The sequence below is a fragment of the Scleropages formosus genome, chromosome 3 (genome assembly GCF_900964775.1).
Source record: "Scleropages formosus chromosome 3, fSclFor1.1, whole genome shotgun sequence".
NCBI lineage: Eukaryota > Metazoa > Chordata > Actinopteri > Osteoglossiformes > Osteoglossidae > Scleropages > Scleropages formosus.
This window is the reverse complement of record NC_041808.1, coordinates 16,501,264-16,515,223: the sequence shown is the minus strand read 5'-3', so window position 1 is coordinate 16,515,223 and position 13,960 is coordinate 16,501,264. Positions and strand designations below refer to the sequence as shown.

General features: G+C 41.4%; 1 protein-coding gene across 1 annotated transcript; it reads right to left on the bottom strand.

The window, feature by feature from the left end:
• Positions 1–2,063: 2,063 nt before the first annotated feature.
• LOC108935111 (protein shisa-like-2A) lies at positions 2,064–12,427 on the bottom strand. The gene is made up of 3 exons (XM_018753402.2): positions 12,173–12,427; positions 7,186–7,322; positions 2,064–2,257 (listed from the first exon to the last, which is right to left on the bottom strand). The coding sequence occupies exons 1-3, from the start codon at positions 12,352–12,354 to the stop codon at positions 2,076–2,078; spliced, it is 501 nt and encodes a 166-aa protein (XP_018608918.2). The 5' UTR covers positions 12,355–12,427; the 3' UTR covers positions 2,064–2,075.
• Between the last annotated feature and the right edge of the window lie 1,533 nt (positions 12,428–13,960).

Here is a 13,960-nt window from a genome sequence, read left to right as displayed (position 1 = left end):
CTAAACATTATGTAAGTACTTTAATGAAAGCTTTGTCATAGTTCTGATGAACAGAAGAAAAAAAGGTCTGCCTTCTCGCTTTCAAATTATATCTCAATCAGATTTTAATTGACTTGCTTATCCAACAAAATTTCCCTGATATTACTGGCTTTTCATTATAACACAAAACCAGTTTACTCTGAAGATGGTGATTACTGCCTTACAGATGAGGCTGCCACAGTGCTTTATATACAGATGTACAAGATGGTATTTCAGGCTGTGTGCCTTTGAAATCTTCACCGGACTATTTGTTCGGAAATCACAGAAATACAAGGACAGACTCAAACAAATTTAATTGGGAAAAAAAGGGCTGGCGCAGCAGATCAATGTTAATTTCAACAGACTGCTGTTTACAGCCTTTGCAGGACTGAATCAAATCAAGACTAATGCAACATTAAGGTCTGCATATTCCTCTTTACTATTATATGTATTTAGCTGATGCCTTCATCTAAATTGGCTTTCAGTAATTTACCCATTTTCACAGTAGAGTACTATATTTTTCCTCAAAAATTCATGATAATTCCTTGATCAATGCTGAACAACAATCTTCAGATTAGAAAGAAATATCCTTAACCACTACTGAACACAAATTATGAGAGTATGATTATTTGTTTAAAGCTATCACAGGACAGTTAAGAACTGAGTCATTTTTTAAATATTCTTTTTGCTTCAGATTTTCTAATATTGTGGAGGAGATTTAATAGGTTATTCAATCCATTCCATCCCTCAATCCATTCATTGACAGATCAGTCATTTTCATTTAACTGTACTCAGAATAAGAGATTCATACCCATATCAAAATGCATAGCCCAAGCAGGATTAAGAAGAACATGAATAGTTAGCTTTTTATTGAAAAATATGAAAGATGTGTAATGTAAAAGTGTTTCAACTTAGTCATTACAGTTTTCTTGTTTTGTGTACTGGAATACAAAATCAGAAATATATACACACAGAAATTTATATAAGTAATATTATTTATTACTTAAATTTGAAATGGTCATTAAATCCATTAAAAATAAAAAAGCAAAGTTTTCTTTCTGTATCTTATTCACTAGAAGAACAGCTTACTTGAGCTCAGATACCTTCAGCAATTTCATGAAGAACTGAAAAACAGTGCATATATTCTTTTCATTGCAAAGCATACAGGCTTGGATCAACTGGGAGTATGAGAATACTCTTAAGATGCATTACAACATCCAAATTTTGAAAGAAGCCAAATGTTTAAATATGATGTTTTGTTTTTAAAATATTAATTTCCATACGAACTGATATAAAAGGAAATTTCAAATGTTGCACACATCAAATTATATTAACTTATAGCGGCGAAACCCTATTGTAACAAACTGATTCTAGAACTGGCACTTCATCATCTGCCTGTGCTGTGTAAGAAAATTTAGCTGAATGTTGCTTTGATCATTTGAGCTCAGCCAGGGCTTAAAAGGCAAGGGCACTTCAGCATTACTTTGGCACTTGAAATGGCCAAGTAAATGTACTTGGACAAATGACTAATACCTTCACAAGAAGAATGACTGTAACAGAGTTCACATTGAGAATCAGCATGCAAGACAAGGTCATATGATACATGGTCGAGTTACAATAGTCGATGCCACACAGTTTCTCGGTCGGGTGACAATTTCCCCTGGAGTCTAAATGCAGGTCTTTCCCAGCTGAATCTATGGTGTTACATCAGGTAGGAATAAATGCCCTGCAGTAATTCATAGGTGGTGTATCCATCTGGGGTGAAGAAATCAAAATGAGCTGTTGTGCAATTGCACTTATTCAAAAAGGACTTCCTTGTGTGAATGGACTGCGGTAGTCGAGGGCATATAGCATTATATACAGCTGATTCAGCTAATTATCTAGAGCCTCAGTTTCTGACACAGTTCACTGGGCAAGACATAATTTTGTCTTCATGTTAGTAATGTCACAGCCACATTTCACACTAAGCAGAGAGCACGAGAATTCTGCCTTCTGACTAGACCAGGATCCCCAGTCAATGGCTTCTGAGCAGCTTGTCCTGTGTGTGTGGAGCAGAGCTAGGGACCCTCCCTCTTCACCGTGGTGACAGTAGCCATGAAGCAGCGTTGGAACAGGCGGTCTGGTTCAGCAGGCTGGTTGTCACAGTCCAGTTTACGGCTCGGGAAGTGCTTGCGGAGACCCTGTGGCCCACTGGGGACGCTGCATTGGCTGGGTCCTTCCAAAGCAGTGGGGTCAGAACCTGGAACACAAAAGAAGTGAACATATGCAGTACACACCTAACTTACTTTGCTGTTGCATAAATGACCCTGAGCTGCACTGAAGGGGATGTAAAGCACTGATTGTATTTTTCTCTGATATGTGCGTCAGTTTAGAGAGAAATATATCTGCTAGATGAAGAAATGTAAATGCAAATATAAATGTAGTGGTTAAGGAGACAGTTGTAACCTGAAGGCTGCAGTTTCAAATCCTCATGAAAAGGTACCCATATGAATTACACAGCTTTGCGGATATGTAAAACTGTGAGTCACTTGGCCTAAAAGAAACAATAACAATGTGAATAGTTAAGATTCTTGGGAAAGTATCCAATAAACTACAAATACGTCTTCTGTTATTTAGCATTACAAATGGAAGCGAGCGACGAAGCAGACTATACTGCCTACAGTGTATTAAAATGCACCTCATTAGATACACATACTCATTCTTTCAAAAATTTAATTATTTTCACATCCATGTTTCCATATAGGAATCAAGTGACACATGCATTATCAAGAGTCTTTTGATTATTTATCTCATTTGTTTAATTTATTGATTACATTTGTGCACCTGATTGTGAACAAAGTTATACAGAGTCCATAGAGGTAGATTCCTGGTTTTAGTTTTGAGACGTGATTAATACTGTTCTATGTAAAAATCACCTAGACACACTATTTGCCCAGTTGCCTCCGCAATGCTTTCTTCTGTAACTCATCTTTACCTATAGATTTTTCTCTGCTACAGCCATGTAGGTGAGTCATGAACAACTTTTCCTCCAGCTAAGAGGACAGATTTCACAGTAAATGATTCACTTTCTGGGTAACTTTTAAATAGTTTTGGGGGGAAAAAAGAAAAACGTTAAATAATCCAACTTTTCAAGTTCTGCTGAAGTTTCTATACCCATCATGTCACTTTAGCAATGACAACACTAGTTCATATACATAAAAGTTAGAGTACATTTAAAATATCAGCTATGATAAAATACACTAATTTAGCTCAATATTCAATCTATATTTTTATTTTCCTTTTGTAAGTGCAGTCTTTATTTTTTCAATGGTAACCGTCATAAGATCATATTCTTACTTTGAAATATTAAATGACTGTTCACAATAACCCACTTGGGGTGCCTTGCGGCAGACTGGCGTCCCGTCCTGGGTGTGTCCCCTCCCGCTCCGGCCTTACACCCTGAGTTGCCGGGTAGGCTCTGGTTCCCCGCGACCCCGTATGGGACAAGCGGTTCAGAAAATGTGTGTGTGTGTTCACAATAATTGGGATGTAAATAATGGTTGAAAAAAATTCCTTAATTTTGGAAATGTCATGGGTCTGTGCAATAAAACTGCCAGAACCTTTTTTCAGGTTGGCTCCAAAGCAAGATGCAGTGAGGCTTGTACGAAACAAGGAAAATCTGAATTATTTTCTGTCTGAATCGCTGTCATTCTGGACAATGAAACTGTTACTTTTAAATTCGAGTGAAAATGAGAAGAATAGACACAGATATCAAAGTGTTTCTGTTAAAACCTCCATGACCCTCCAGATGCAGAAATAAATGTTTTCATTTTTGTGAACCATTATATTATAGCAGAGTGGGGTGCGGTGGCGCAGTGGGTTGGACCGCAGTCCTGCTGTCCAGTGGGTCTGGGGTTCAAGTCCCGCTTGGGGTGCCTTGCGGCGGACTGGCGTCCCGTCCTGGGTGTGTCCCCTTACGCCCTGTGTTGCCGGGTAGGCTCCGGTTCCCTGTGACCCCGTAAGGGACAAGCGGTTCTGAAAATGTGTGTGTGTGTGTGTGTGTGTGTGTGTGTGTGTGTGTGTGTGTGTGTGTGTGTGTGTGTGTGTGTGTGTGTGTGTGTATATTATAGCATGCAGCACTGTGGGTTTGGAGAGAGTGAAAAAGGACACAAAGGCAGCATTCATCTCAAACATTTTTCTTGAACACTAGCACACGGGGAAATAATACTCTCAGTCCAAAAAAAAAAACCTTCCTTCAAGGACCTGCAACACCAGCTAGCCTTCTTAACTTGCTTAATGTCCCCAGGCTACCTCTTTCCCCCAAAAGCTAAACACAGTCACCCCCTTAGTTTCCCCATAAATTGCCCTAGTGGTTGAACCCTCTATTTACAATTTACCCACAATTCAACTATTTACAACAAGGAAATCTTCCCGCCTAAACACACAGTAACACGGGTCGTTACAATATATTACAATGGCGCTGCTACACATGAGCAGCAATCTTGAGGTTCTAAGTGATAATTAATAAGCAATAAATGATTTGGGTCATTCAAGGGACTTGTTCTCAAAACATTTGCTTTGCAGTTATTTTTGCTCATGGAAAGGCAATCAGTCAAAGTAAAATTTCACTGTAGCCTCTATCCTCAGTAGAAAAATTGGATTTATTAGCAGAAAATGGGATACAGACAGTGTGCAGACAGTTACTGTAACGTCATTTCCTGTGGCTAAACTAAAATAGATAACAATGGGTATAATTTAACCCTACTGAAATTTCTTATACACAAAATATTTATGATCAGTGAGTTACTGTATACTCTGTAATAAAAAAATCCATTACAACTATTGGCAAGACGAACTGTCATCAATCACCTGACAAAGAAAACCATTTTTTTCCCCTCTTTTCTTGTCCTTGGCATCTATTTAACATAAAAATCTTCATTTATTTCTCAGAAATGTAGAATAAGGAAAATACACACACACACACACATTTGCAGAACCGCTTGTCCCATACGGGGTCACGGGGAACCGGAGCCTACCCGGTAACACAGGGCGTAAGGCCAGAGGGAGAGGGGACACACCCAGGACGGGACGCCAGTCCGCCGCAAGGCACCCCAAGCGGGACTCGAACCCCAGACCCACCGGAGAGCAGGACTGTGGTCCAACCCACTGCGCCACCGCACCCCCCTTGAATAAGGAAAATATTAGCCCAAAAAAAACATGCAGGAAAAAACCATGCAAAAAAAAAAAAACTTTGAAGTACAAAACAAAGGTTAGCAAGAATTCCCAGTTCAATAATTTTACACAAAGAATGGGGTTATTAACTACTTCTGTCCTTATGTGACAACAAGGAGTTGAAGCACAGATCTTGGCTACAGGTCACCATGATGATTAATTATCTCGGGAAATGAAGCGTACTTAGCCTTGACTGGGACTAATTCTCCCATTATGGAATAAAAAGAGCTCAGCTGACTGGAACACAGAGAGTGAAGGAAAGGAGTGAGAGCTGAGCACCCACCTTTGTGGTTTACATTTATTTATTTAGCAGACACTTTTCTCCAAAGCAACTTCCCATGAACTCTATGTATTGTTATCAGCCCACACACCTTATTCACCGCAGTGACTTACACTGCTAGATACACTGCTTACACTGGGTCACTCATCCATACATCAGTGGAACACACTCTCTCTCTGTCACTCACACACTATGGGGGAACCTGAACAGCATGTGGGAGGAAACCCATGCAGACATAGGGAGAACATCCAAATTGCACACAGACCGAGGGGGAGTCAAACACATATCCTCTTGCACCACCCAGGTGCTGTGAGACAGCAGCAATACTCATTGTGCCACTGCGCCGTTGTCGTTGTGCGTCTCTGGTGAGTTTATAGTTTGTGGTGTGACATTTCAGTGTGTTATTACTTTCCCTCTTCTTTATGATCTTTGTTTTGATTACCAGATGCCATAATTTATCTGGAACCACCTCTGCCCCACAAACATCCATAACCTGCATGAATGACCCATTTCAGTTTTCTTCCATTTGCATGTTTCAAGTGACAAGTGATCAAACACCGTTTTATTGTAAATTGTTGACGTTGTTTCAGCAGTTTGTTGCCTGCATGTTCCATTCCAGTAAAAGGTGCCATTCACAGAAAAAAACTGCTGACAGTGTGGTAATTTCTTTTCAGTGCTATGTAAGTTCAGCTTTACTAAAAACTAACCTTTCCAACACAGACAATAGGACTTTCTTGGAATGTTCAAATTTACAGACAGAACTAGCTTGAGACACCATCCATCTCTACTAACATTTGTACTATTTAATTACTGATGGAACTACTGACTGAACGCCTTACACAATTCAAATAATTTTAATCTGAATGCTTTAGTAGAGGATTCACATTACATTATACATGTGCTAAACTCAATGTGTGCTATCTGAGGAATGTGCATGAGAAAACATCTACTTCCAAGACTTACATTTTCTCCATAAAATTGTTATTAATTTTGCAGTCATTTCAATCCAATAGTTCTTGCAACAGCTATGTACTGACACATCAAAATGAGTATCAAAATAACTTCATCAGTTTTTATTTCAAGAATCAGATATGTGAAACATTGTAAATTCACGTACAACAAACAAACAGTTTTCTTGGATCAAAATGAATTGTGCTTCACACAATTGAAAAAGTATATTGAATCTGGTTCTGCATGGTCTGAATCATGCAATTCATCCAAACCACAGGTAACCCACAGCAAATTAAGTGCTCAGCTGGAATGACAAGTCGAACATACAAGAAACCCTCAGCCAGCACCAGCAAAAGTGCACACCTGCTGGTTTGAGTAACACTGTTCTATATAGATTTAGACAAGCTATGCAGACAGCTAACCCAAGAAGTGTATACTGCATTTTAAATTTTTTTAAGCCCTGTCCAGTGCCATTAAAGACTGAATAATATCTCTGAGTGCTTTTTTCTCTGTCATTTCAGTTCAGTGCAAAGCTTTGATTAAATTACTATGCATAAGGAACACCATTTGTCACAGAGTATGAAAAGTCTTTTTGCAACAAGGACCAATTCAGCTTTTGGCTGATCTTTACCTTCAAATTTACATAAAATTTTCATCAAATGTAAGGAAAATTTGCCACTCCACACTCATTTACTCCTTAAATTTTATTCGATCTACCATGGTACCTGTAGCTTGTAGCGGGAGGCCGTTATCCAGCCGACTGGGCTTGGTGGCAATGAAGAGGTAGCAGAGGACACACACGGTGATGATGAAGGCCAGGAGAACGACAGCAGCAATGGACAGGCCTACAAGAGCCCCCAGACTTCCAAAAGAAGAAGGAGAGAGAAAGAGAAAGGATAAACTGAGAGCTAGGTCTCATCTATCACCTGCCCACCCCCTCTGTAATGAGGCTGAAATATGATAATTGCACAAAATTTGCGATCTGTAAGAAAATGCCCCATATTATAGAAAACAGAAGCATTGACTTACATTGAGGAAAATATGTGGTAGATGCCTGTCCGACCTTCAAGTATTTCAATGCCAGCCTCAACAGAAAATTCATAAACACTGTAAAAGCCTCTGAGCTGAAAAGTACCAAAGGAATGGAAAGCTTTGTATATAATGCAAAGCTTATCTGAAGTTCAGTCAGCTAACCAAGATTAGCCCTGTCCATAGCAAATAAAAAAAATGAGTAAAATTGTAGCTTCAGAGGATCTTTTTGTACTAGAACATTTACAGATTTGTTCCCCGACTTACACACTTTCAAGTAACAAACTTTTTGCTGATACAAACTTTTCTGAGAAAGTTCTCATATTTGTTTTTTTTTTTGGTACCCTCATTCAAATCACATGGCAAAGCTTCACCTGAAGGCCCAACAGAGAGCAAATGCTGTCTTAAGGTTTTTCAGAGAAGTGGCGAAGGTGGAAAAGAAGCAAACTGAAGGTAAATACGCTGTAGATGATGCTACACCTTTCACATCTACCAGTTTTGACCTATCAGCGAAGAGCCACCGTTCTCTCAACCTCCACCTACACGTAATATCTCTGGCTCCAAGTCGATATGCAGTTGTCATCCACACTTAAAGGAGTAAAAGAATATATCACAGAACCGCAGGAAAGTAGTAACATCCTGGTATATTTCTGAGCCAGGGTTCTTAATTGGACTTAATTATTTACACTGTATTGTAAATACATTTACATTTATTCATTTAGCAGACACTTTTCTCCAAAGTGATGTACATTTCATAGAAAATACAATGTGTGCATTACATTAGCAGAGACACTCAGATGGAGATGCGTGACTTATGGGGAAAATAATGGGGTGTTTGCCAGTAGGAAAACAAAAAGCCTAGGTGTGCTAAACAAGCTAGGAAGGCTGCCTTGATGTGTAGGTCCTTGATGAAACAGGGTACTTGGATCAGGAACGTTGTTTTGCTGTGCACTGGTGTTCTAATCAAACATTCAAAAGGAATGCTGCTGCTGTGACTCTCTGCAACCCATTCAAATGGAGAGTGCTGTGTGCCACAATATACACACGCACACACATTTTCAGAACCGCTTGTCCCTTACGGGGTCACGGGGAACCGGAGCCTACCCGGCAACACAGGGCGTAAGGCCGGAGGGGGAGGGGACACACCCAGGACGGGACGCCAGTCCGCCGCAAGGCACCCCAAGCGGGACTTGAACCCCAGACCCACCGGAGAGCAGGACTGCGGTCCAACCCACTGCGCCACCGCACCCCAGCCGCAATATATTTTTTGTGATATATATATAAAGATTCAGATTAAATACTCCTGTCAGTGGGCTCAGAACACTCTGACATGTGCATGAGGGTCTCAGCTCACCTGAGGGACGAACTGTCTGCCTCCTCACAATCCTCGTTCTGCTCAATGGGAGAAAGACAATCCAAATAACCCCACTGTTGGCCCCAACACCACAGAGCTGTCTGGGCTTCTTGACATTTGTATTTATGAATTTAACAGACACTTTCTCCAAAGCGATGTACAACTAAGTAAACAAAAGCCACAACAGATGGAGAGATACAAATGCAGACATGAGATTCTCAAAGTAAAGTTGCTTAGTCCAAAACTACAGTTTTTGTGAGCATGCATTACACAGATAGCTGTGTATAGAACTGATGATGAGCCCCTGGCCTGCTCCATGTCACATTTGACTTAGAAAGCCCCCTATTCTTGGTCCCAGCTAAGTCTGTAAGTCGGGAACCAACTATATGACTGTAATTCAAACTGGACAGCTCACTCATTCTGCCTACTTCTACTACTAGATTGACGCAAGTCTATCTTTCTATTAGCACATCAACGCCACAACCCGGACCTGCAGATACATCTTATCTCACAACAGACTCTGCACGACTACTTGTCCAGGCCATGGTGACATCCCCTCTGGACTACTGCAAGTCTCTCTTGTGTGGTCTTCCCGCTACCGCCATCAGATCTCTACAACTGATACAGCTGCTGCCCGAGTTGTGTTTGACTTGCTAAAGCGTCCCCATGTATGTCCTCTATTCGTTTCTCTGCACTGGCTTCCCATAGCTGCCTGGATCTAATTTCAGACCCTGGTTATGGCCTACAAATGCATCAATAGAACTGCACCCACCTATCTAAAAAACTTGATCATTCACTGCACGCCAACCAGATTGCTAGGCTCTTCCACACCTGCCCGCTTGGTGGTCCCATGCACGAAAGGTAAAGCATGGAGGTTCTCAATTCTGGCTCCATTGTGGTGGAATGACCTCTCCCTCTCGCTCAGAACTGCTGAATCTTTGTCCACTCTTCGTTTAAAAGGGGTCTTGAAACTTATCTCTTCAGGACTCATTTTGCCCATGATCTCTCAAGTTCATGTAAGGTATAAATGTTCATGATCATGCTCGGATCAATCCTTTAAAAGCTACTCCTGCAAAGTAATGAAAATGTTTATATGTATGTCAAAAAAAAAATACTATAGGAAGGTGATTAGGAATCGGCAAAATTCTGGTAAAGGTTTATGCAGCTACTTGTGTGGTGAAGATTGGTGCATCTGGTGAAGGAAATATAATAACTGTACTTAAGAATCACACATTTGCAGCTGTGTGTCTTTCTCCTAATGTAATGCACACATTGTATTTTCTATGAGATGTACGTCGCTTTGGAGAAAAGCACCTGCTACATCAATAAATGTAAATGTACTGTATTTCTGTCTTTTACTAGCTATAAAAGAACTTAGAGTAGTTCTAAAATAGTAAATAAAATGTGACTTCAGACCAGAAGGAACCAAATATACAGGAAGTTCAAACACATCTAAAGGTATGATTCTGATATTTAGAGATGAGTTACACAACGATATGTCTATAAAATCAGGTGGCACAGCAAGTAATGCTGCTGTCTCACAGCACCTGGGTAGTGCCAGAGGGCATGGGTTCAATCTGTGCTCAGTCTGTGTGGAGTTTGCATGTTCTCCCTGTGTCTGTGTGGGTTTCTTTTGGGTGCTCTGGTTTCCTCCCACAGTCCAAAGACATGCTGTTCAGGTTCCCCCATAGTGTGTGTAAAAGAGAGAGTGTGTTCCACTGATGTATGGATGAGTGACCCAGTGTAAGTAGTGTATCTAGCAGTGTAAGTCACTGCGGTGAATAAGGTGTGTGGGCTGATAGTAATACTACATAGTATCCATTGGAAGTCGCTTTGGAGAAAAGTGTCTGCTAAATAAATAAATGTGAATAATTTCCTGCACCTGTGAAATAATGAATTCTGATGGTATTGCCTTGCATAAGTGCTCAGAAGCAACTCCAGAGAAAAAAGGTAAATATGTCAATTTGGTACCACAGAAGAACTTTAGGACCATGAACCTATGCCAACAAAAAAAATCCAACAGAAAAAAACTGTTCTTGGTCTTAAAGACTGTCACACAAGGACAGCATGGAGACTTTAAACTTCTTCAGTCAGTACCACTGAATATGAGATCTTCAGGTATATGAAATTGAACGTGAAAAACGATATGAAAAAAAGTGCTGATTAAAGAGCAGCCAGAACTGGAAATGCACTGGGGAAGAATGCTGAAGGAAAAATATGTTACATAAGGGACAAGGGGTTTCAATAAATCCCTTGTGCTACATACAGTTCATTGAACACATGGTCAAGAAAGACCACAATAACCAAGACAGGCTGGACATTCTCCTCTCATTCTCACTTAAGTTCTGAAAAATAGAGATAAATAAAAATGTGTTTCATTTCAAGAATTCATTTTTGATTTGACTACAGTTCTAAGGAATTCTGGACTGCCTGGAAACCATTCTGGAAATTATCAGAAAGTGCTAGGTGATCAAAGGTGCAATATATGGTAACCCTTGACCTTTCCTATGTCTTGCTCTGTACACATAGAAATATCTACATGTTGTTCACAAAATTATTTTCAAAAAATAGTAGAGGGGGCTGGTAGTGTAGTGGTTACAGCTGCTGCCTTTTGGGTGCAAATGTTGCAGATTTCAATCCCACCTCCAGCTACAGTATCCTTAAGCACGGTACTTACCCTAAATTCCTCCAGTAAAAGTACCCAGCTATGAAAATAATTGTTGGTAGCTCAACATTCTAAGTCACTTTGGTGAAAAGTGTAAGGAAAACTTTAAAAAATCATGAAAAGCTGGTATGGTAAACAACCAGGTTTGCAACCCCTGCCTTTAACTAGTCGTGTATATAAAAACATTTTAAAAAAAGGTTTAAAAAATGTCTTCCAGAGATCATATTGCTTTAATCCTAAATCTCATGAAGAACCTGGATTAGCAAACCTCAAATCAACAATGAAATCTACGAAAAAAAGTCAACAATGTCATTATTAGTATTATTATTATTATTATTATTGCTGAGTCTGACAGATTCTTCTACAACTTGCAGTTTGCAGAAAGAAATCAATGCATCCCGCGGTGCATCCAAAAAAAAGCTCGATGAAAGTCTTGAACTGTGTGTGTGATGCAGGTGCAGGTAGAACAACCGGCGACACAAGCCAAAGAGGCGCACTTGACTTTCCTGAGCGCATCGCCAGGTTTCGGAAGAACCACTTACTCAGTGCGGCTCGCGAACGCCTCACATTTTAGGACAGTGCTTTTTTTTGTTTTGTTTTTTTTTTTTTTTTTTTTTTTAAAAAATAACGGACGCAAATGCCAGGGCTGTGTCGAGACGCTCACCTGAGCCACCACATGTAGCCGTACTCATAGGGGAAGAAGCTGTTGGGGTCGTCGCAGCAGTACTTGATGTCGTTGAATCCGCAGCAGAAAACGGCCGTGGCCGCGCTGTCCGCCTTGGGACACGTGAACGCGTCCACGAACACGTCCTCGGAGCTGTAGTACCCCGTGCATTCCGCGCTCATGGTGGAGCACACACGCGAACGCGCACAGCACCGAGAGACGAGCGCTGACGGACCTCGCCGCGGGATGCTCCGTCACGGCTCCAACTTGCCGCTACAACAAGTGGCGCGGGCGCCTCTTTCGCGTGTGCGCGCGCAGCGCGCGCTCTCCGCCTCGCGCCGAGCGGTGGCTGCGCAGGTCGGGCTGATTCGAGCCGCGGAGATGTGCTGTGTACGCGGCGGGAGCTGTACAAACTGTACTTTGACAGTATATTATTCAATATTTCTTCTTGACAGTGAATCTCACATGTTTTCTCTTTCTCCTGTGTCCCCGCCTTCTTCTCCCCCCCTTTCCTTTCTCAAACCATCCCTCATTCTCTCCGTTGTCGGCCCTTCCAGCGCTGGACCGTCACTTTCCCCGAGCTGATAGTCATAGTGTCCTCAGATCGCGCTGAACGTGAGAAGCTCCAGGAACACAATGCTGAGCTGTCATGAGTGTGTGACACGCCACCAAACATGAGGTCCATGGAAGCTTTGGACTAGTAATTGGAGCACAATTCTGGAATCAATCAAACTTGCATTCACTCATTGAGCAAACTCTTTTCTCCAGAGCGACTTACAATGATCATTACCTAGTATTTATGATGCCTGATAGGATACCTACTACTGATAATTATTTTCAGTTTTTTCTCAGATTTATTTTGCATGATAACAGCTCTGAGTGTATGTTCAATCCTTACCCAGTCTGTGTGAGTTTTGCATGTTCTCCCTGTGTCTGCGTGGGTTTCCTCCAGGTGCTCCGGTTTCCTCCCACGGTCCAAAGACATACTGTTCAGGTGGATTGGTGACGCTACAGTAAATTCCCTTATTGCTTCTGGTAGGTATAGGCTCTATCTAGATTACCACCACCCTCCTCAGGACAAAGCAGTTACTGAAATTGAATGGATGGATCATAACAGCTCTATCCATCAACACTAAGACATATTACAGATGACAGACAGAAGCACAGGTAACAGAAATAAGTAAATACAATACTTCTGAAATAAACATACAGTACACACACACTGTCTGAAACCACTTGTCCCAAGCGAGGTCGCGGCAAACCGGAGTCTAACCCAGCAACACAGGGCGCAAGACTGGAGGCGGAGGGGACACACCCAGGACAGGACGCCAGTCTGTGACAAGGCACTCCAAGCAGGACTCAAACCCCAGACCCACTGGAGAGCAGGACCCAGTCAAACCCACTGTGCCACCGCACCCCGCATGAACATACAGTATCATACCAATAAATTCACACGTAAACACAAGACATCACAAAATGCACTGGTCAGAGTATTGCACACAGAATACTGCGCAGCTATTACACTTGTCCTGTTGTGCACAATGGTTATCGCACACAGGAGTACTATTGCACTTATCTGGATGGCCCATTGTTTTGCTGCAGAAGTGTAACTGATACAATCATTCGTCCACCTGTACAATGAGCAATGTGACACAGTGTCACACACACACACACAACAGGCAATTATTAAGAGTTAACTGTCCACATGAAAGCAATGTCTTTGGACTGCCAGAGGAAACTGTAGCACCCGTACAAAGCCTGCACAAACACAGGGAGAACATGGAAAAT

Bases quoted from the DNA above. Each gene is read 5' to 3' on its own strand.
- LOC108935111 (XM_018753402.2), bottom strand. From the start codon at position 12,354: ATGAGCGCGGAATGCACGGGGTACTACAGCTCCGAGGACGTGTTCGTG. The intron at 7,323-12,172 runs GTGAGCGTCTCG...TTCTTTTGGAAG, and splicing joins GGCTACATGTGGTGGCTCAG to TCTGGGGGCTCTTGTAGGCC. The intron at 2,258-7,185 runs GTACCATGGTAG...TTTGTGTTCCAG, and splicing joins CCTCCCGCTACAAGCTACAG to GTTCTGACCCCACTGCTTTG.